The sequence below is a fragment of the Eumetopias jubatus genome, unplaced genomic scaffold, assembly GCF_037043125.1.
Source record: "Eumetopias jubatus isolate StellerSeaLion01/CBP00866 unplaced genomic scaffold, mEumJub1_p1.0 scaffold_2, whole genome shotgun sequence".
NCBI classification, from domain to species: Eukaryota; Metazoa; Chordata; class Mammalia; order Carnivora; family Otariidae; genus Eumetopias; species Eumetopias jubatus.
This window is the reverse complement of record NW_028274808.1, coordinates 48,299,191-48,319,178: the sequence shown is the minus strand read 5'-3', so window position 1 is coordinate 48,319,178 and position 19,988 is coordinate 48,299,191. Positions and strand designations below refer to the sequence as shown.

The following is a 19,988-nucleotide window of genomic DNA, read 5'->3' as shown; positions in this document are numbered from 1 at the left end:
ATGCGTAATAAAACCTTATCCCGTTTTCCATCTTGGTGGATTGGGAATCTTTGCTTCTGTATTATACACAAGTCTACTGGGTGACAAGCTCCAGTTTCTACCAGGTTTGTTAAGAAACTAAACCCCAACAGAGGCGCCTGGGTGGCTCAGTCAGTTAAGCATCTGCCTTTGACTCAGGTCATGATCCCAGGGTCCTGGGATCGAGCCCCGCATCGGGCGCGGCAAGGAGCCTGCTTCCCCTTTTCCCTCTGCTTGCTGCTCCCCCTGCTTGTGCGCTCTCTTTCTCTCTCTGTCAAATAAATAAAATCTTAAAAAGAAAAGAAAAGAAAAGAAAAGAAGAAAGAAAGAAAGAAAAGAAAGAAAGAAAGAAAGAAAGAAAAGAAAGAAAGAAAGAAAGAAAGAAAGAAAGAAAGAAAGAAAAAGAAAGAAAGAAAGAAAGAAAGAAACTAAACCCCAACAGATACCAGCATTGCTCATACTAAAATAATCTCAAAACAGGAAGGCAATTCAGATACTCATGTGGATCTTCAGGCCTGAAGTCAGGCACCTGACAATCAAAGCCCAATCCCACCACTCATTCATTAGCTCTGAACTACAGTTTACTCAGCCACAAAGTAAACCAAAGTACAAAAATTCCTGCCTGGGCTGCCTCCTGAGGTTGTTGTGATGAAGTTCCAACAAGATGGAAAGAAACCACAAGCAAGCAAGGATCTCTCATTCTTGCTCATTAGCACCTAAATGCACCGGAAATTCCTTTCTGGCAGCTCAGGCCCATCTAAAGCAAAGGGTTTCACACACTAAAGGGGTATGGTTGGAATGCAAAAGCCACCCCAGGAACCATGATGCAGGCAGCGTGGGACTCACATGTGGAAGGTTCTGGAACAAACAGACCAAACTAGTCCCTTCTTAGTGCTCACTACTCAATACACACACAGGGTCAAAGTCCTAAAGACAACAGAGGGACATCATCAGGCACTGAAGTGAGAGTATTAGAGCAGGCCTGGACTCTACAGTAACATACTCCCGCTCTACCTCTTCAAATAAGGAAACTGAGGCACAGGAAGGAGAAGCCCCAGCGCTGCTGGCCAGACTGGCTCACAGGCCAGCACTCTGCGCCCCAGACCAGGGCTAGCGCCAACCGCCAGGCCCAGGGTCTCGTGAGAGACTTGACTCCTCCACCCTCTGATTTGGACAAGTGAAAAGTCTGAATCAGAAAGCAGGTTCTCGGGTTTTCCATTCTGTTAAATGGAACATTTAATTATATTAAAATTATGTTAAAATGCCCTACGCCCCATGCCTCGTAAGACTCTTAACTCTTTGCTTATTATCATCATCTGGCTACATATGGTTCCTAAAATAAATAAAGCTGCCCGCTAACTTCCCCTTTTCAGACACCAGCCAACTGTCCCCATGCTCTGTGCAGGCAGCAGTTCTGTGATCGGTGTTGGGGGCTGGAGCTGAAGCAACCATGTGCCCAGGTGACAAAGGGCCCAGGCGAGGGAGGGTCACCAACAGTAATCATCCACAGCATCTCCTAGAAAACAACTCGACGCTGATTCTGAGTAGATGCCGTTACCTCAGTAAATGTTCCTTTATTTCAAAAAGGCAATTCCTACTAGCTGCCAGGAGAGGGCAGGTGTCCAGGAAGATAGGAAGGCAGCAACCACGCGTGGGAAAGCCTCCAGATACAGGCCCCCCGGGGGGGCTCCAAAGAGCCCGGGGAAGGGGAGCTGCTGGGTCCGTCTGGAAGCCATCATCTCTGGGGATAAGCTGACTCAGTGGGCATTGAGCAATCTGTTCTCAGTCTCACAACGAGTCACCCGCCAGTGAGAAACTCCTACAGTCCTCCTCCTCCAGGCAGATCACATCCCGCGGAGAACTAGCAACAGAAGCATAGAGATCAAAGGGCTCCCTTCTTCACAGAGAAAGAGAAAGGGATAGAGAGAGAGTGAGAGAGAGTCCAGGAGAAAGCTAGACAGAAATCAAGAGAGAAGGGATCGGGCCAGGACGCGCACCCTCACAAACTACGCACTATCAGGCTGTCCGTGGAGCTAGACTCCCAAGCATAGGACACGTGGCTAGTGTGATGACTCAAACTCACAGTCAACGGCAGATGACAAGAGGGTTCTGCCGCATTCATAACATATAAGGTACGCCACGGACCAGGCTTTGGAAGCAGCAGGGGAAGCTGTACTTAGTAAATTACTTTCCAAGAACCTTCTCAACAGACTCCCTAGTGCTAACAGAGGACCAGCCTCAGCCCCGAAAGTCAGTATAACTTACAGGGAGCGACTCAAGCACTGGAGAACTAGACAGGAGGAGTCCCGGGGCAAAGTCCCCTGCCCTACGCCCCCATAAGACTCTCTTACTTACCTGGGCAGAAATCACTACCAGCCACGGAGCAGGGACTCATTTTGCAATAGAATGTTCCCCAGAAGAATTCTGGGACCGATGGAGACTGACGCCATCTGTGTATGTGCCTAGTTTATGAAGACTGCATCGAATTAAGTCCAACTTCTCTATGGAAGCAGGGGCAGGAAGGAAACGTGCCTGCCCACCTACTCTTTGCTGTGCGCGGCTTTAAATAGACAGCGACGAGGCAGCCGCAATGGAACAGCCGGGAGAAACTGGAGCTCCCGGCCTTGCTTGGCGGTAATTAGGTTAATGCTGGAACGTGATGAACGCAGCCCACTTGGCATGCAGGTCTGGAAAAGGAGCCTTCCTCCCTTGTGAACCTGCCTGCAGTCAGACAGCGGTAAGGCAACACTCACCCTTTTTCCGGGCCTGGGCGATGACTTCGGCCGCGCTCTTGCTCATCACCTTGGTGACGTACAGGGGGCAGTTGGTCTGGTTGGCGATGGTAATCGAGCGATTCACGGCTTCGGCCTCGACCTGCAGAGGAGCACGTGAACGTGAGAACAGGGGCCAATCTGTGCCCACCCCACGAGTCCGTCTTTGCCCTCAACCCACCAAGGGAGGCCGAGAGGAACGAGAGGCCCCCACCGTGTCCTCAAGGTTCTGCCCTGAGCGGCACCGCAGGAGAGGGATGGGACTTTCCCAGGGTCACTCAATACTGATGGGTGGAAATGATGGGGCAATTCCTTCCTAGACCTTGTGAGTGGCTGGAAGGGTGCCCTGCAGACCGACACCATCAGCATCAGCCCGGAGTTGATTAAGAAACGCAGATTCTCAGGCCCTTCCCAGATCAGTAACTCTGGGGATGGGACCCAGAATGTGGGTCTTAACAGCTCTAGGTGATTTTTACGCTTGCTCCTATGAGAAAACCCACCAGGCACGGAAAGGGATTGCCCCCAAGTCACTGATGAGATTTTTGTGCTGGGCTTCTATCCGACATCCACAAATGGGACCCAAGGAACAACACGACCTCACAGGGCTCCAGGAATGGAGCAGGCAAATTTGTGTCAAGCAATGGTCCTCGGTATGCGAAACACACCCATAGTTGCACGGGCTGGTATGATCTTCAGTGCAGGATGGGAGAGCTGCTCCAATTAATAATATGATTCTTTAAACCTGATGCTTCAACGAATAATATTCCAAAGACCCCAAGTGATTACTGCTAACTACCTGACCAGGTAAGACTATCGAGATCAAGGTATACCCTATAGATACATGTGTGTTAGAATGGGCAACTGCAGAACACGTGAAATGGTAATGGATGGATCTCAAAAGGCTTTCTGCTCCCTCCCCAAATCCTGGCAGAAGGTGTGGCTTCTTCAACTCCTGGTGGCAAGGGGCTGGGTTCGACTCAGATTTTTTCTATCTCCTGTGCCCCACCCCCAAGAGTTCCCAGCGTAGTACACAGCAGTCGCCCCCCCAAAATGTTTACTGAGCAAATAAAATACTTTATTGTATGTTAATGGTTAAAGCGAGGCTGTTCCATACAGAGCTGCTACTTTTCATAAGACATAGCTGAGTTCCTAACTGAATTATCTTAGCTAACCAAGTTTCTACAGGAGCTTGGCAGAGAGCTGAAGTTCTATAATTGCATTAACTGGTAATCTAATTTAATAAACGAAGACAACTTCATTCACGTTGGCCCTTTCGGGCATCAACTACGTGAAGAGAAAGGTCTCAAAATTCAAAGGCAAACCAAATGGCTCTTGAAAAAGCTTATTAAACATCCAAATGTTTTTAATTCCTGGAATAGCTGAGCCATCGGCCCTCCCTCTCCTTGACTCCAGTTACAATAGAAGTGTCTCCAGCCCAGAGCAACACAGTGGAGGGATGGCCTGAATCTCTGCGGTCACTTCAAGAGTCCAAAGTGGAAAGCATGGAAAGGACTCCTCTAGAAGCCTCACGGCTTCCCGGGGGCGCCAATGACTACCCAATTAATTGGCCCAACACCAACCTCCGAAAGTGAACAGAGGCACTATTAATAACTGCATGGGAGCAATGGGTGTGAACTGGGACTGTCCTGGGTGAACTGGAATGTGAAATCAGGCTAATGAGGAAGTAAATGGAGCGAAAGTGCCGGTTCTATGGGGGGCCCTGCCCCTGCAGGCCTGGCATCCGGGGCTGTGTGTGGATTCGCTCATCCGCTGTGAGGTGAGCTGTGACCCCTCCCCGGACCCAGCACACGCCCGGGTGAGGGCACAGGCCTAACTCCAAGGATCTCTCATGGAAAGAGAAGGTCACTTAAACCCCAAGTCTCTGGGTTCCACCCAGAACTGTGGAAAGATCCACAAGGAGTACCCTTCTGTGCGTACCTGTGCATGCCCCTTACACACAGTGAACGGCTTTAAATAATACCGACTTAAAATATTATGAAACTCGTTTTACAGCTCAAAAATTAAAAAAAAAAAAATTTGTCTGCCTCATTATAGAGTTATCAAGGATTTGGGGGGTCATCTAGCCTTGCTGATTTTTAGATCGGGCACCCCAAGATCCAGAGAGAAAAGCCACTTGTCTAGGAACACACAACAGTGTCAGTACACAAGAGAATCAGAATACACAATAGTGTCTGTACACAATACACCCTTTCACGCCCAGTCCCCCACTGTCTGCATACCCCAGCTGCAGTTCCCACAAGGCCCAGCTGGAAAGTTCCCTTCTCTGGGAGAGATTCTTTGTCACCCTCACCCTCACCCTCATCCCCGCGTCCCCAACTTTCTTCCCAGATGCCAGTCTTTTGGCCCAGAGCCCCTGTCACTTTCTGCCCTCCCTAACAACCTCCCCCCCGTCTCTTCCTCTCCAACTCATCCTCCAGCCCTTCCTCATGCATCTCGCTGTCCCAGCAGGGCCCAGGCATCACACGTGCGGGGCGCCACTGGCGGACAGGTGGTTTCTAGACTTCTGCGTTCCCGGCGGTGTCTCCCTCTCAAATCTTCCCGGCTGGGACCTGGGGAGAACCCTGCTGGCGATCTCACACGGCGGGCTGGAGGGAACAGCAGAGAGGGGCAGGAGCACGTTTTGTGCAGCTCAAGCCAAGTTCACCACCACGATGCGTTGACAGATGAAGACACTCTGCCTCCGTCTGTCTGATGTGTTTGTTATGTTATTAACTGCTGTTGCCGGTGTACGGGCGGGCTCTCCCTCACTGCCCTGTCCAGCTCGAGTTCCTGCTTTCTTCTCTTTATTGTCCACAGAGGGTTTAACACACAACAGATCCCCTGTGACGGACAGAAAAATCACCACCAGGAACTGAGGGAGAAGGCGCCGGCTCATGCCTGGCGGTTCATGGGGCTGTCGTAAGGGTGCACCTGCTCAGGGGAAGCACCCAATATTGGGGCTGACAGGGAGCAGGTGCCTCTGCATCACCTAAGAAGCAGGTGACCCCAGAAAGCACCCAAGACAGCCTTTCGTGAGACAAGAGGACCCTCCCCAAAAGCCAAAGATCTCCTCAAATTAAAGCACTCCAGATCTGCCAGCCCCCAAAGGCCTCATAATCCACGGCTGGGGACCCCGAAATTCTCCATGCAACAACTGCTACAAGAGAAACCTCCTGTGTCTAATCATGGAGCAATGGGTTTGACTTTTGTGGTCAAAATAGCAACTCTCCTCTGATAGCTTTTGCCCGTTCCGTAAACCCCGGGCTTGCGTTCTGTGTTCAAGCCTGCAGGGGTCTGGGGATGCAGGGCAGACAGGAGAGAGGAAAGCAAGCCCCCAGGAAGGCTCTTACAAGTTCAACAAGAGTTTGGCTCTCATAAGTAGCCTCATGAAACAAGCTAAGTGGCACTGGATTTTCTCAGAGGGCAACACATTCTTGCCCACCTGCACAGCTGGAACAACTGGATGAAGGTGAGAGCAAACTTCCTAAGCCAGGTGTCATCACCTGGTCACCAGGGCCCACTGGCTTTACCGTGAGCTGGGGCTCCCGAGTGTGTGTCCGTGTGCGCACGAGCATGCACGCATGCAAACGTGCAAGTGCGAGCATTACAATGTGCGCGTGTACACATGTGTACATGACTGCACACGCGTACACGCATACATTTGTGTGTGTGCATGTTCTGTGTACACACTAGTGTACAAAGCCAACCTCAGGTACTCTGAGCATCAGCTACTGAGACGCTCGCCCTCTCTCTCCGATAAGCTCCTCCCCAAATCCCTGTCCGCCAGCCCCAGTGACAGCATGCAGCTCTAACACAGGGGCCAGAAGATGCCACCTTCAACCTCCCTCGCCTGTGTGCTGGCTCTGGCTCCTCCCTCCGGCTGGCTTTCTAGTGTGCATGGAAGCTTGGATGGTGTCAGGGGAACTACATACACCCCAAAGACAGACCGGACAGTACTGAAAATGTCATAGCTTCCGTCCTTCAACTGACGAGAGGTGAGCGTCCTCGGGGCCACAGATGGTGCCAAAGGTGCCCTGGCGCGTGTGTGTCTGTGGATCTGTCTGTCTGTCTCTGTCAGTCTGTGTGTGTGTGTGTGTGTGCAGCCCGAAGGGCAAGACAGGAAGTGCAAATCCTCAGTGGGTACGGGACATTCCAAGTGCCCCCCCTTCTCTTTTCCCAGCCTCGCTTCTCCCCCGAAGTGAGAGGAAAAAGGCTGTGAAGACCCCGCCCTCCCACCCCAACCCGGACAAGTTTATTAATGGCACCTTTGGTCTCAAACCCTTGCGAATCTATTTTCTTCTTAGGGAGAGCGGGTGCCCCCTATACCATGGCTCCTAAAGTGAACACTTCCCAGAGCCGGAGGGAACCTCCCCATTCTCAAGTTCTGTGCTTTGGGGGCACCGGTCCCATTCATACTCCTCTGATCAAGCATCTCCCTCCCCCTGCTTCCACCAGGACACATCCTACTGTTAAGCCAACATCCAGTTGCTTGAGGACTTTATCTGCCCTTCTCTGCCTGTCACTTCTTTCCTGTAAGGAGAAAAGTCTGTTCATTTCCAGCATTCTCTTTGCTCAGGGACGCCAGGCCCTCAAAAGTCTGACCTGGAACCTTTCATCAAGCAGCCAATTTCCGAAAAGGTCACAGGTTCTAAGTTTAGAAAAACAGACTCCCTAGCACGTAAGATACGAGTACCTCCCTTCTGTCTTACAAGGCTCACCATCCAAGACAGTGACCCTCAGCCTATGCTCCGGATCTCAATGATCCCTCCCGGGTCTGGAAGATTGTCTGCTACTCTCGACTGATACCCCACGCAGACTTACCATGGAAAAACTTACAATTCCTCTTATGCTTTTTAGCAATTTAGAAGAGCTTTTAGATCCCTGTGACTATGTCTCGGTGATGGTGAGATTTTGGAGGCACCCATGTTATGAACCACGAAACCCACGCTGCAGGATGCTAATAAAAAGCTGTCCGTATCTGCCCAAAGAAGGGCGTGGAGAATCAGAGACACGAAGGAGAAACTCCAGGCTAAAGAACCCTGACGGCTGTCCTCCACAGCTCAGGCGAGGACTTCACTTTGCCTACGTAGACACCCACACAAGTAACCTGTGACTTCTCAGAAGGCCCAAATTCAGATCCTGAGAAGCCCCAGTCTCGACAGGAAGTGGGCTCTATGTGGCACCAGTAGCACCCAAGGGACACCGAATCACGTGCTCCATTTGATAGATGTTCACCTCCTCAGGCCGGCTCAGCACATGTCCCTCGGGGCCCGTGATGCCCAGATCCAGGATCCTCTGCTGTTCCTGCAAGGTTTGAAGAAAGCCACGCCATCAGGGAGAGCTGGACTGAAAATGGCTAGAGATCTTTTACCCAAAAGTCACTCGGGCAAGATATAAAAACGGCCTTGCTGACCTGACCGCCCAGCCCTCATCCCTGGACCTCGGGAATAGAAGAAGGGTTCACTACCCTGTCCCCAGTCCTGCCTGAGCTCCCACATGAGTTCAACTCTTGCCCCGGGATGCTGAAAGCCCACATGTGCCCAGCCCTGGGTCACAGTGTCTGTGTCCCTGCACCGAGGGAAATGACTCCTCTGAGGAAAGGGAACAGGCTGAGTATCTCGCGGAACCCAGGGAGGTGCAGGTCACCAACATCCACGCTGCTGGTGAGACTGCCACCAGCCCCATGCCCCAGGACAGGACAGGGGCACCAGGTCACCCTGCTTTTCCTCCTCGCAGCTGAGCTACAGAGAGGCATCCCTTTGCTGAGCCCACCTCTCGCCCTGCAGGTCATGAAGACACCTCGAAGAGGAAAGCGCCGTACCTCTGCAATGATGTCACCGTTTTCTGCGTGGACTTGCGCGATCGCACCGATATCCCGGATCACGCTCAGGACTTCATAGATCTGAGGAGGAAGAGCAGAGATAGGGAGGTCCATCTCCCCATTCGTCCCCGAGTACAGCCACTCCCCTGCTGGCCACCAGGGTCAGAAACAGCACCTGTGGCTACTAAAGCCAGCTCTCTTGACATGCCCCAAGGTCAAGGCTTCTGGTCACCCAGGGCAGAGCAGGACCACTCGAGAATCAAGAGGCAGCATAACCTAAAGGACGTGGAGTAGGGGAGGCTCATGGAGGACACTCGGGCCTGCAGCAGGTTTGCTGAGCAGGTTTGCCGAGCAGGCTCTGGGGACACCCCTGGGCCATGCTGTCCCACAGAGGCAGCTCCGAGGCTGACTCCAGAGCCTGGTGGAACACCAATCCAGGGGGGCCAGGGCACTGGGGTCATACCCTCCCTAAGGGTAAAGTTACGCCAGGGCCCTCATCCACCAGCCATTTCCCACGAAGCTAAGGGCAGCTTCCAAGACAACAGCATTGGCCCCGATGTACCAAATACCAGTGAGCTTGTGCAGAAAAGCCAACTTTTCTTACCTGGGAATCAGTTAGCTGGAAGCGATCCTTGAAAGCCATATACACGAGGAAGGAATTTACCCCTGGTGGACAGACAAAATAGAGAGGTGGAGACGTGACTTTAATAAATAAACCAAATAATCTGGAAGCAAATAAGAACGGTATGATACAATGTATATGTGTATATAGAGAGAGACAGAGAGAAGAAGGACAAGAGAGAGACACAGAGACAGAGGTGGAGAAAGAGAAAGAAGGATAAAGCAAATGGGGTAAAATATAAAGAATTGGTGTAAAAAAAAAAAAAACTGGGAATAGGGTGCAAAAGTTCTTTTTAGTACCCTGACAGTTCTTCTCTAAGGTTATCAAAATTTAAAGTTGCCCATATTGTATACCCATCCAAATACACAGCAGTGTTATTCACAATAGCCAAAGGGCAAGGGTGTCCACGGACAGAGGACTGGATACACGAAATGTCATACAGCCATACGACAGAATATTATTCAGCCTTAAGCAGGAAGGAAATCCTGCCACATGGATGAACCCTGAGGACATGATGCTAAGGGAAGTATGCCAGTCACTAAAGGACAGATATGTAGGATTCCATTAATATGTCAAACTTATAGAGACAGAAAGTAGAATGGGGGTTACAGGGGCTGGAGGAGGTAAGGGATGGGGAGATGGGGGGTTCGTGTTTAATGGGTATGGTGTTTCAGTTTGGAAAGATTAAAAGTTCTGGGGATGGATGATGTGATGATGACACAACAATGTAGATGTATTTGATGTCACTGAACTGTACATTTAAAAATGACTAAGATGGTAAATTTTATGTTATGCTGTATTTTACCACAATCTAAAAAATTAAAAAATAAAAACAAAAGTTGCCCTCGACTGTTGTGACTTTAAGAAGACAACGAATTAGAAGATTCGGTGGATGAAGATCTATAATAAATGTCTTTTCTTTGGTAAATAGACTGCACGCCAAGCTGATTTTTAAGAAACCTTTTTAAGTAAGAAAGGGTCAAACAAGCTGATGTCGCAATTCTCACCCTGGCATTTCAGAGTCCTTGTCACCCAAGGCACCAGACCAAACATCCCTGCCCCATATCCATCACGATGGTAAACAACTGTACTAACAACCTTCTAGCCCTGCAGCTTAATTCAAGCCACCTGGGGGTGCTGGACGCTGCCCCAGGTTCAATGGCTCAGGACATCCCAGCCTTCTCTCCTGCCAGGCAACAGTTGCTATGGTAACCCTCCTGGCTGATTTGAAGTCGATTCACTTTCAGTATGGAAAGTAAACCCCCTTGAGCCTCAGTATTCTCAAAAGTAAGAAAGGTTAAGGGTTACCTGTTTTCTTTTAGGTGGGACCTTTGTACCAGAATCTTAGGATATCTAGTCCAAAACCCTCATGTGAGAGATGTTTTTGTTTTAATTCAGACTCATAAAATTTAACTAATTCCCCAACGTCATAAGACTCCAGACTTTCATTCTGGGCATTTTCTGCCATATCTGTGGATACCTACCATACCCATGCCTAGAGATTTCCCTCCTGCTATTTTACTCACAACTCATGGTACTTCTGAGCTCAGAAGTCTTAGAACCTGAAAGCAATAGGTGCTTCCCTGACAGTTAAGATCCAATGAGGTCAACATGTCACCCTAGGAGTCTAGTCTATAGCTAAGCTCAAGAGGACCCCAGAAGATGATGGGACTCAGCGATACCACCTCAACTCCCAAGGTTCCTGTGGACAAAACGATCCCGGAGGTACCTTAAGGTAGTCCAGATTCCTCCAGCCTCCCCAGGAATCTTTCAGGGCCCAACCTCTGGAACCCTACTCCCTAAAATAGTCCTATGGAATAAAAAAGACCCGGAGCAGCTGGGTGGCTCAGTTGGTTAAGTGTCTGAGTCTTGGTTTTGGCTCAGGTCATGATCTCAGGGTCGAGCCACTTTGGGCTCTGTGCTCAGTGGGGACTCTGCTTGAGATTCTCCATCTCCCTCTGCCCCTCCTCTCCTACTCTCTCTCCCTCTAAAATAAATAAATCTTAAAAAATAAATAAATAAATCTTAAGGAAGAAAGGGAGGAAGAAAGGGAGGAAGGAAGGAAGGAAGGAAGGAAGGAAGGGAGGGATGAGGAAGGAGGAAGGAAGGAAGGAAGGAAGAAAGGTTCTTCAGGTTGTCCCAGAGCCTCCTCACCGTCAAATCTATCCTGGTTCTTATGGGTTTGTACAAAGAGCTTGCCTGAGTCCCCCATTCAGCATCCTGGGCACCGGCCCCCACCTATGACTGCCCAGAATCCTCATTGGGATAAGCATTCTCAGCCTCAACTCTGCAACCCGGCTGGGTACAGTTCCCTCAAACCAGTAAGCTGTGAGCCGTTGTTACATAGGAACCGGTCCCCGTGGTGAGGCTTGGGTTCTCATGTCCACGAAAGCTTCTACTGCTGCACTGGGTTTGGTCACCTCCAATGGGCACCAGCTGCAGTTCGACCCTCTCTCCTGGCAGGCATGGAGGTGAGGCACAGAAGGGATGTGCAAGCGCGATTCACAGAGCTTTCCTTCACAGAGCTGTGCTGGCTCGTGCACTGAACTGGGAATATCCCCAGGGCCGTTTGGCCAGCACAACCTACCGTGGTCCTTCACCAGGGCCTCCATCTCCTCTTGGATGCCCTTATGCCACTCAGTGATGTCCACGTGCAGAGAGTAGTCACAGCAGGACTTGCTGTCAGCCCATTCCCTCCATTGGTCGAAGGCTGCCAGCAGGCTTGTCCCGGGCTCGGGCACGACATGGTCAACTAGGAAAGAAGAGACACTGGTCGTCACCAACAGAAATTTCAAGGGCCATGGGTCAGCAGCCGTTTTCCCACTGCAACCTTGAACAAGGCTCCTTGGGTTCAAAATCAAGATGGTGATCTCTGTAACCAGCTTCTAAGAATCCACTGAAACCAGCGGACTCCCCAAGAGGAAGAAAGCAGAAAGCAGAAACTTGGCACGGCGTGATCACTCCGGTGAAACCACACACGCACTGCCCAGATCTGATCGCCCAGCTCAAAAGGCCCTGAAAGCACGTACCTCGGGCACATTTCACGGACACCGAGTCCTTATGGACAATGGCAGTGTCAAATGGCCGGCCGGAGCTGCCAACCCTTCCCATTTGTTGATAGCTGCCAGTAAGACACCCCACCAGACAGCAAGGAACTTGAAGATGCTGGACCACAGCCACGCAGACTGGGGCTTTGAAAGGTTCCCGGCATATCCAATCTCTCCGCACCGCTCATATTTCTGCCGCATAATACCACTTTGTAATTTAAGGGAGATCTTTCTTCTTAAGAGTTCAAAGCGTCTTTTAAAATGGTGGTTATTGTTATATTGTTACTGAGTTAGGCTGAGATGGAGGACAGGGGACTTTGGACTCCGGCTGACCTGAGTTGGTCTCCTGGCTCCACCACCTACCAGCAACGTGCGCTAGGGTAAGCGGCTTAATCTCCACCACCCTGTTTCTGGAGTGGTTTAAAATGGGGATGTGAACTGCCACACACATTTCTTAAGAGGATTGAACAAATCAGCATATCTATCGATCTTTTGTCATTCGCCTATTTAAATCTTCCAACAGTCTCCCCTTGCCCTTAAGATAAAGAATCAAGGGGCACCTGGGTGGCTCAGTTGCTAAGTGTCTGCTTTTGGCTCAGGTCATGATCCCGGGGTCCTGGGATTGAGCCCTGCATTGGGCTCCCTGCTCAACGGGAGTCTGCTTCTCCCTCTCCCACTGCCCCTACTTGTGTTCCTGCTCTCTCGCGTGCTCTCTCTGTCAGATAAATGCTCTCTCGCGTGCTCTCTCTGTCAGATAAATAAAATCTTAAAAAAAAAAAAAGATAAAGAATGGAGTCTCCAACAAGGTCCACAAGAGTGCCCAGCTTGGCCCTTGCCGACCTCTACAATCTACAAGATCACTCTGGATTATCTCCCACCTTGCACTCTGCTCTCCAACCACGTGGGCTGTCTTTCAGTTCCTGCTCCCTCCTGCCCCAGGGCCTTTGCAGAGGTACTGTATCTCTATGTCTCAGAGAGCTCTCGCCCAGTTACCCTGATGACAAGAGGTTTGCCAGAACAATTACTCCCCAACTTCTGCACAGAGGCACTAAAATATGAAGTGAAAAGACTTTTCCAAGGTCAAACCAAACTTACGCAACAGAGAAGATAAAACCCAGGACTCCAGACACCTAAAGCAATGAATCATTCTTCTAAATAAAATATTAGGTTGTCTACACCAAGGTAAGCAGTTCTCAGCTAAGAAAATGCCAGCCCAGGAACGCTAGTGAGCTCAAATTTCTGAAATGGCTCAAATCTTGCAGATGCTGAACAATAAACTGAGCTTGGTTTTATAGGTCTCCAAAATGTGGACCTCTAAGGTGAAATTCCTTTTGATGAAATGTACTTTTTTAAAATAAGTAACAGTATATGTAACTAAATGGGTCCACGCACCACTGGTATTGTAACACATCAGAGTATTTCTCTAGTGAAAGCAACGAGGACGTGCACTTGTAAAGCAAGTCGGTTCCATCTGTAAAATGCTAACATAGAAACCCTGACAAAACAATTCCGATTTTCTTAAATTGTGTCCTCCCCCCCGAAAACACACACACACACACACACACACACACACACACACACACACACACACGGGAAGAAGAAGGGGAGTGGGAGAGCGGAGAGGAAGAGGAGAAGAAAATATGACTCTGTGGCCATCACAGAATCTCCGTAGTCATGTCCCTGGCTTCATCACCCATTCCACCACACCAGCCTGCGTAAGCAACCAGACGGATCTTCTTCAATCTTTCCCCAGGTCCCACCACTCTGCTGATGAATCCCTCAGCAGCTGTCCACCACCCTAAGAGTCAAATTCAAATCCCCTCCCTTGATCCTGCAGATCGGGTCTCACGCCACCATGTACTCTCCACCCCTGGCCCTGCTCACCACCATCAGCCCCCAGTCCTCATACCTTGACCTGCCCGACTCCTCCCCACCTCCAGGCCTTCATACCAGCAGTTCTCTCTCTCTCTCTCTCTCTCTCTCTCTCTCTCTGGAAACCCATTCCCTTGGCTCTTTACTTTGGCATCCCCGCCTCCTTGTCACTATACCAGTGTCGCATCCCCATCTGCAGTACCTTCTGACCCCCCCCCCCCCCGTTCCTCTCATTTGCTATCTGACTCCCCACTAGGACGTAAACTCCCTCAGCACAGGGATTAAATGCTTGGAAAGAGGAAGTGCTCGATAAACGTTTTCGATAAATGAATGAATGCTCCCTTCCAGCTCGCACTCCTCCCAGCAAGATCTGCACAGAAGGAGCCCAGAAGGAGGTGCTCTCCTGGGAACGTGACCAGATTTTTCTGCTCTGCCACAAGTATATGTAAGGTCATCTGGTGCTAAGCTACTCAAACTTGAGTGTGTTTAAGAATTCTCTTGAGAGCTTATGAAAACACAGGTTCCTAGACATCATCCCCGGTTTTAGATTCCGTAGGTCTGCGCTGAAACCTGAGAACTTGCATTTTTAATAATCTCTCTTGGAGCCGATATGTCTGCCTTGGACCACTCTGAACATCACTAACTGTGCAAATCTTTTCCCACTTACTTCTCCGACCACCTGAATTCACTCCTGCCCATTTTACCATGAGGGTCCTGTTGTATGACCCACCAGCATGATCACTTACAAAAAAATATCAGGTTCCCTGTGGCTGTAATACGATGGCTTCCCTCCATTTCCAAAAACAGCTCCTAGAGTGACAAACTCTTGCAAATTCAAGACGCAGACAAAGCTGAGGGCTCCAGGGAAATCCACATGTTTCCGCTAAGAATTAATGACACTCAAGAAACGTGGCCACGAAAGGCCTCCTCGTGTTTTCCCACAGTCCTCTTTCCATAGGAGCGCTCTCCGGGGACAAGCTGCTCCAGGGAACAGGGCAGAATGTCATCCTCACTTCCGGAGGGAGAAGAGATTCCCCACTGAAGACACAAGCCTGCAAAGGATTTGCCCAGAACTTGCAGGCCTTTCCTCTGGTGATTTTCCTAAGCTTATCTGTCCCTGCAAGAGCCTGGCTCCTGCCGTGCAGCTGACTTTTTCCCCTTATGTAATAGGTGAGAGAAAGCTCATCAACCCAGTCTTCCACCAGGCAGGGAAGAGAAGGACCCTGGGGTCAGCAAGCTGGTTCTTGCTGAAGTTCTGCCCGGCTGTGTATACTCTTTGGGAACTCTATTTCTTCACGCATAAAACATGGTGAGGGCTGTCGGAGGTTTAAGAAAGCGTGTATGAAAGCACCTGGCAAAATGTCTGGCACACACCGAGTTTTCATTCCCCAGGGATGAACACTCGGAAACATGCTGTGGTTTCAGTGGTAGGCCCGTGAATCTGGTCGATGAGGGAGCCAAGAACATGCCCCGGGACAGTGGCCTGAATCGAGGAGTTACAACCCCAGGGTCCGGAAATGCCTGCATCTAGAAGATACCAGCTACTTCCAAAGAACTATTATTACTTCTCTTAAAACTGTCAAAAGACCCCCATTTTTTTTTAACAGTGTTACTGAAATGGAATTCACATACTACACAATTCACCCATTTACACTGTACGATTCAACAGTGTCTGAGCTAGTCAGAGAGTCATGTAACCACAGCCACAATCTAATTGTGGAACATCACCCAAAAGCGAAACCCCATACCCATCTGCAGTCCTTCCCCATTCCCTCCTAAGCTTGCTGCTCCCAGTCCCAGGCAACCACTGATTTGCTAGCATAGATCTGCCCTGTCTGGACATTCATGTAAATGGAATCACACAGTATGTGGTCTTCAGTGTCTGGCTTCTTTCACTCAGCATCATGTTCTCAACGCTCATCCACATTGGAGCAGGTCAGCCCTCCATTCCTCTTTATTGTCCTGAGTGCTTTTAGTACCCTATTTTTATATTTATAGGATATTAGCAAGGTGCTGGACGCAAAAATAAGTTGCTCCTTGAAAATTCAAATATAGAACTCCTCTGGAGCTTGTAGGATTTAGAAGACCCTACGTTTTTAACTTTTTACTTTGAGGTAACTGTAGGTTCACATGCAGTTGTAAGAGATCCTCAGATTCTCCACCCAGTGTCCCCCAGGAGTAACATCTTGCTACATGTTAACACGACATCACAACCAGGACATCCGCCTCGACACAATCCAAGACCCCAAGTTTTTAAAAGGCCAGCAGTTGGTGTTTGCGACCAGCTCTCAAGAGGCCCAGAGTTATTGAAAACACAGAGGTGCCAGAAAAGTCATCACTGCAGTCCCTGTCCAGGAATTGAGGTGGCTGAGCAGGAACCCCATCCCAAAAGTCTGCTGGGGAGAAGCAGGTGGAGCAGGAGAAAGAGGGGGACGGCCCTGCGGGGTCCCTCTCTGGCCCCAGCCCCTCTGAAGTCTCACACATGGTTGCACGGAGGGCAGTAGTTCCAGAAACTCCATTTAGTACACACACCACCCCGCACTCCCTGCGGCATTTACTCTATCAGAATTGCCCATCTCCTGCCTCCCCTTCCAGAACCGTTGCTGCCTCATTCTCTAGTCCCTGCACTTAGCTAGCTATCTGTGCGTCTGCCTCTCCCAGTCTGCCTCTCCCATTCTCGACCTAGATGGAATCAGTGGACTTGAATTAAAAGCAAACCATCAGGGAGACAATGGTTCATCCATGGGGCATCCAGCTGCTACCTACTCAGCAAGATGCTGGGTGACCTATTCAGCAGAGAGTGGCTTTTGTTGGTGGAGAGATAAGAGCCTCCGGGAGCCGCACCCCCCACCCCCCACCCCCGGCCTGCCAGTTAGAATAACATGGTTTTGTTCTGGGAAAAAAGCAGAAAGGGAAGAGAAAGCACCTGTCCTTGGGAACATAAGGGATCGCCGGAGAGGCAGTGGTGGAGAAGTGGAGCGAACACCAGTACCTAACCCACAGGGTTCCAGTGAGGTGTAAATGAGTTGGCATGAGAACTCCCTAGAAGATGCCTGCTACGGAGCCGTGCTCAATAAACACCAGGAGGGAGACAGTGACACTCCTTTGTAAGGAAAACTACCACACATAAACCCCTTCAGGAAGTATTTCAGCTGCCTCTAAAGTACACACTTACAGGGCTCCCTACCTGCCTTGCACAAACATACTGCTTCTCCAGCAATGCCAAGAAGCATTTTCCAAAGAGCTGGAACTACCTGGAATGTTTGTGCCTGACGTGCTCATCTACAAACCGGTGGCAGTATCATCTCCCAGCACCTTTGTGAGTGCTCAGTGAGGTGGTGTTAGTTAACAACAAAGTGCTATTCCAGTATGAGCACATCGTCTTCCCTGTGTCCCCCAGAGCAGCAAGCAGAGGGCTGGCATACAGAAGGTGCTTAATAAGCAGAGGACAGATCAAACGTCACACATGCCTCTGGCAAGAAAGGTCCTTGGCTGACTCTAGGACCAGAGCACTGAGGAACCTCTTCCTCCAAGGGGCCCAGCCATGGGGCTCTGTGAATGAACACTCCGATCCATGGATCCCTAGCACTCCCTGGGAAAGCTCTTGGAGCAGACAGCTTTCCTGTCCGTCTGCCATATAGACTCACTGAGGCTGGTTGTGAAATCCCAGCCTTCCTGAATGCTGGCAAGGGGACTCACCACAGTGACTACCTTTAACATAAGTGTAATTCACACGCTTCAAAATGGGAGGAACGGTAAAAATAATCCTTATCGAATACTTCCTATGCCTGATGCGATTTCATGCAACTTTCGTGGATTACCTCGTTTAATCCTTACATTGGCCCACTAAGGTTGGAGCCGGTGGGGGTCCCAGTTTTCAGGTGGAGAAGCTAAGAACGGTGGGGTTAAGTAACCCGCTCATATTCCTTAAAATGCAGAGATGCATACAGAAGGTGTGCAACGTTCATACCCCCTGTGCCTCGGCCAAGCAAGGCCCTTGGGAGAACTCTGGGAGGTGGTCAATAATGTGGCCACAGCCGGTACAACGGCTGACCAGCAGAGGTGGAATGCGAGCCCAGGAAGTCTGACTCCAGAGCCTCTACTCTTAAGAAGAGTGGGGAGGGCTGGATCACTGAGACGTGAAATGGAGCCTTATCCCTTTATATTTTATAACTACAGCATGTAGCTCAATTAATTCAATAAACAGAAAACTGTATAATTAGCCCAACAAGTCCAGGGATATTAACTCAGGCTCCTAACTGCTCAACCTTGGAGGCACCAGGGTAATCCCCCCATTTCTCTCTTTGCCAAACTTCCTTTAATGTAATCTTGCTTCTAAAGCTAAACAAGTACAGTCATACAAAGCAAACTGAGCCAGGAGTAATTGTTCAGCATCCAGTGATCACTGCTAGAATCATTAAGCCAGAATCTGGAGGGAATAAGGGCTGAAGCGAAATCCAGTAAAATGTATTTATAAAACAAGCAAACAACCTCTGACGTGATCTGATGATCAGCCAGCTTCGGAGGAAAACAAAGAGGTAGAAGATACAAACCATACCCTTAAAATGTTGAAAATCTAGTTTGGGGGGGAAAAAAAAAAAAGACATTCAAGAGTGCATGGAGGAAGTGATGTTGCTCCATCCTCAGGCTACCCCCACCCGGCCCTTCTCACCAAACTCTGCAAAAAGCTGAATGCTGTTGATGTCCCACTTTGTCACCTCTCATTCACTCTCGGCCCACTGCACCCTTGGCTGTAGCGCGCCGACACCCCCGAACGAGCTCTCAATTCTTCCCATCTCCTGGGGACCACCACCGCCCTCCGCTGCATCCTTGCTGCCCACGCCCGCCCCAGCTCCCAGACAGCACTCTGCATGTCTGCCTCTGCTTTTCTCTGAATAACTGTCCCCTGGTCCCTCTTTGGTCCCAACGTTTTCAATGCCAGCGTCCCCAGGAGCTCTGTCCGACTTCATTAAATTCCACTCACATGTCTGACATTTCGGTCCTGAGCCGGGGATCTGAACAGCAGAACCTCAGGCCCTGCTCCAGCTGGCCCGCACAGGGCCCCTTATTTCTTGCTCTTGTCTCTTTTCTGCTCTCCTTGCCCCCAGCCATGTCCTCTCTTTCTCCCTCCTGATCTCCTTCCTCCTCCTTCCTCTGCTTCCTGCAATCTTCCTCAGTGCATCTTGGGCTCAGCATTTGACAGGTGACAGATCTGGGGACTGGGACTCTCTTCAGTCTCAGGCAAATCCTGGGATAAGCAGCTGGGAGCAGGGCTACGGCACCTGCCGGGCTGGCTTCTGCCACGTGAAGGGAGCTGCCCATCTAGAAGCTGGGGGTGGGCACCAGGAGCTTCCCACCTGCCGTCCATGCCTCCTGCCCACCGATTTCCCTTCCTGTGGCCTGCGCCTGCCAGAATGAAATTGCCATTCCTTCCAGGCTGCTGGAAGATGACTCTGGGAGTCCAGGAGCTAGAGCTGGAGTCTGGGGGTGGGAAAGGAGAGGTGGGGAGCAGGCCAGAGAAGGCTCAGCTTCCAAACCCAGCATTCTTTCGGATTCTAAAGACGATCCCGGAAAGACATCCTGAGCTTTCCTCCATCTTCACAACTTGACACCGGCATAACCAGAGCTCCCCACATTAGAGAAATACATCCACTCCTGCAGAAGTATATAACTTCATACCGCTGTTCGCATTTATTTGATGGCAAGAATATCAACCTCACACGGGTACGGCTTTTCCACGATTCACGAAGTGCTAGCACAGGCCTTACCTCACTGGATGCTTACACTAGGGAGGCAGACATGTTTCCAATGCTGACATCACAGACGAACTGTGGCCG

General features: G+C 50.2%; 1 protein-coding gene across 2 annotated transcripts in view; it reads right to left on the bottom strand.

The window, feature by feature from the left end:
- LOC114217417 (dihydropyrimidinase-related protein 2) overlaps positions 1-19,988 on the bottom strand; it is a 67,496-nt gene that overhangs the window by 14,738 nt on the left and 32,770 nt on the right. For both annotated transcript variants that reach the window (XM_028114251.2, XM_028114252.2), the window contains exons 4-8: positions 11,820-11,984; positions 9,215-9,276; positions 8,611-8,691; positions 8,025-8,093; positions 2,772-2,892 (exon numbers count right to left, since the gene is read on the bottom strand). In XM_028114251.2, the coding sequence (XP_027970052.1) occupies positions 2,772-2,892; positions 8,025-8,093; positions 8,611-8,691; positions 9,215-9,276; positions 11,820-11,984 (498 nt within the window). The remainder of the gene's footprint in view (positions 1-2,771; positions 2,893-8,024; positions 8,094-8,610; positions 8,692-9,214; positions 9,277-11,819; positions 11,985-19,988) is intronic.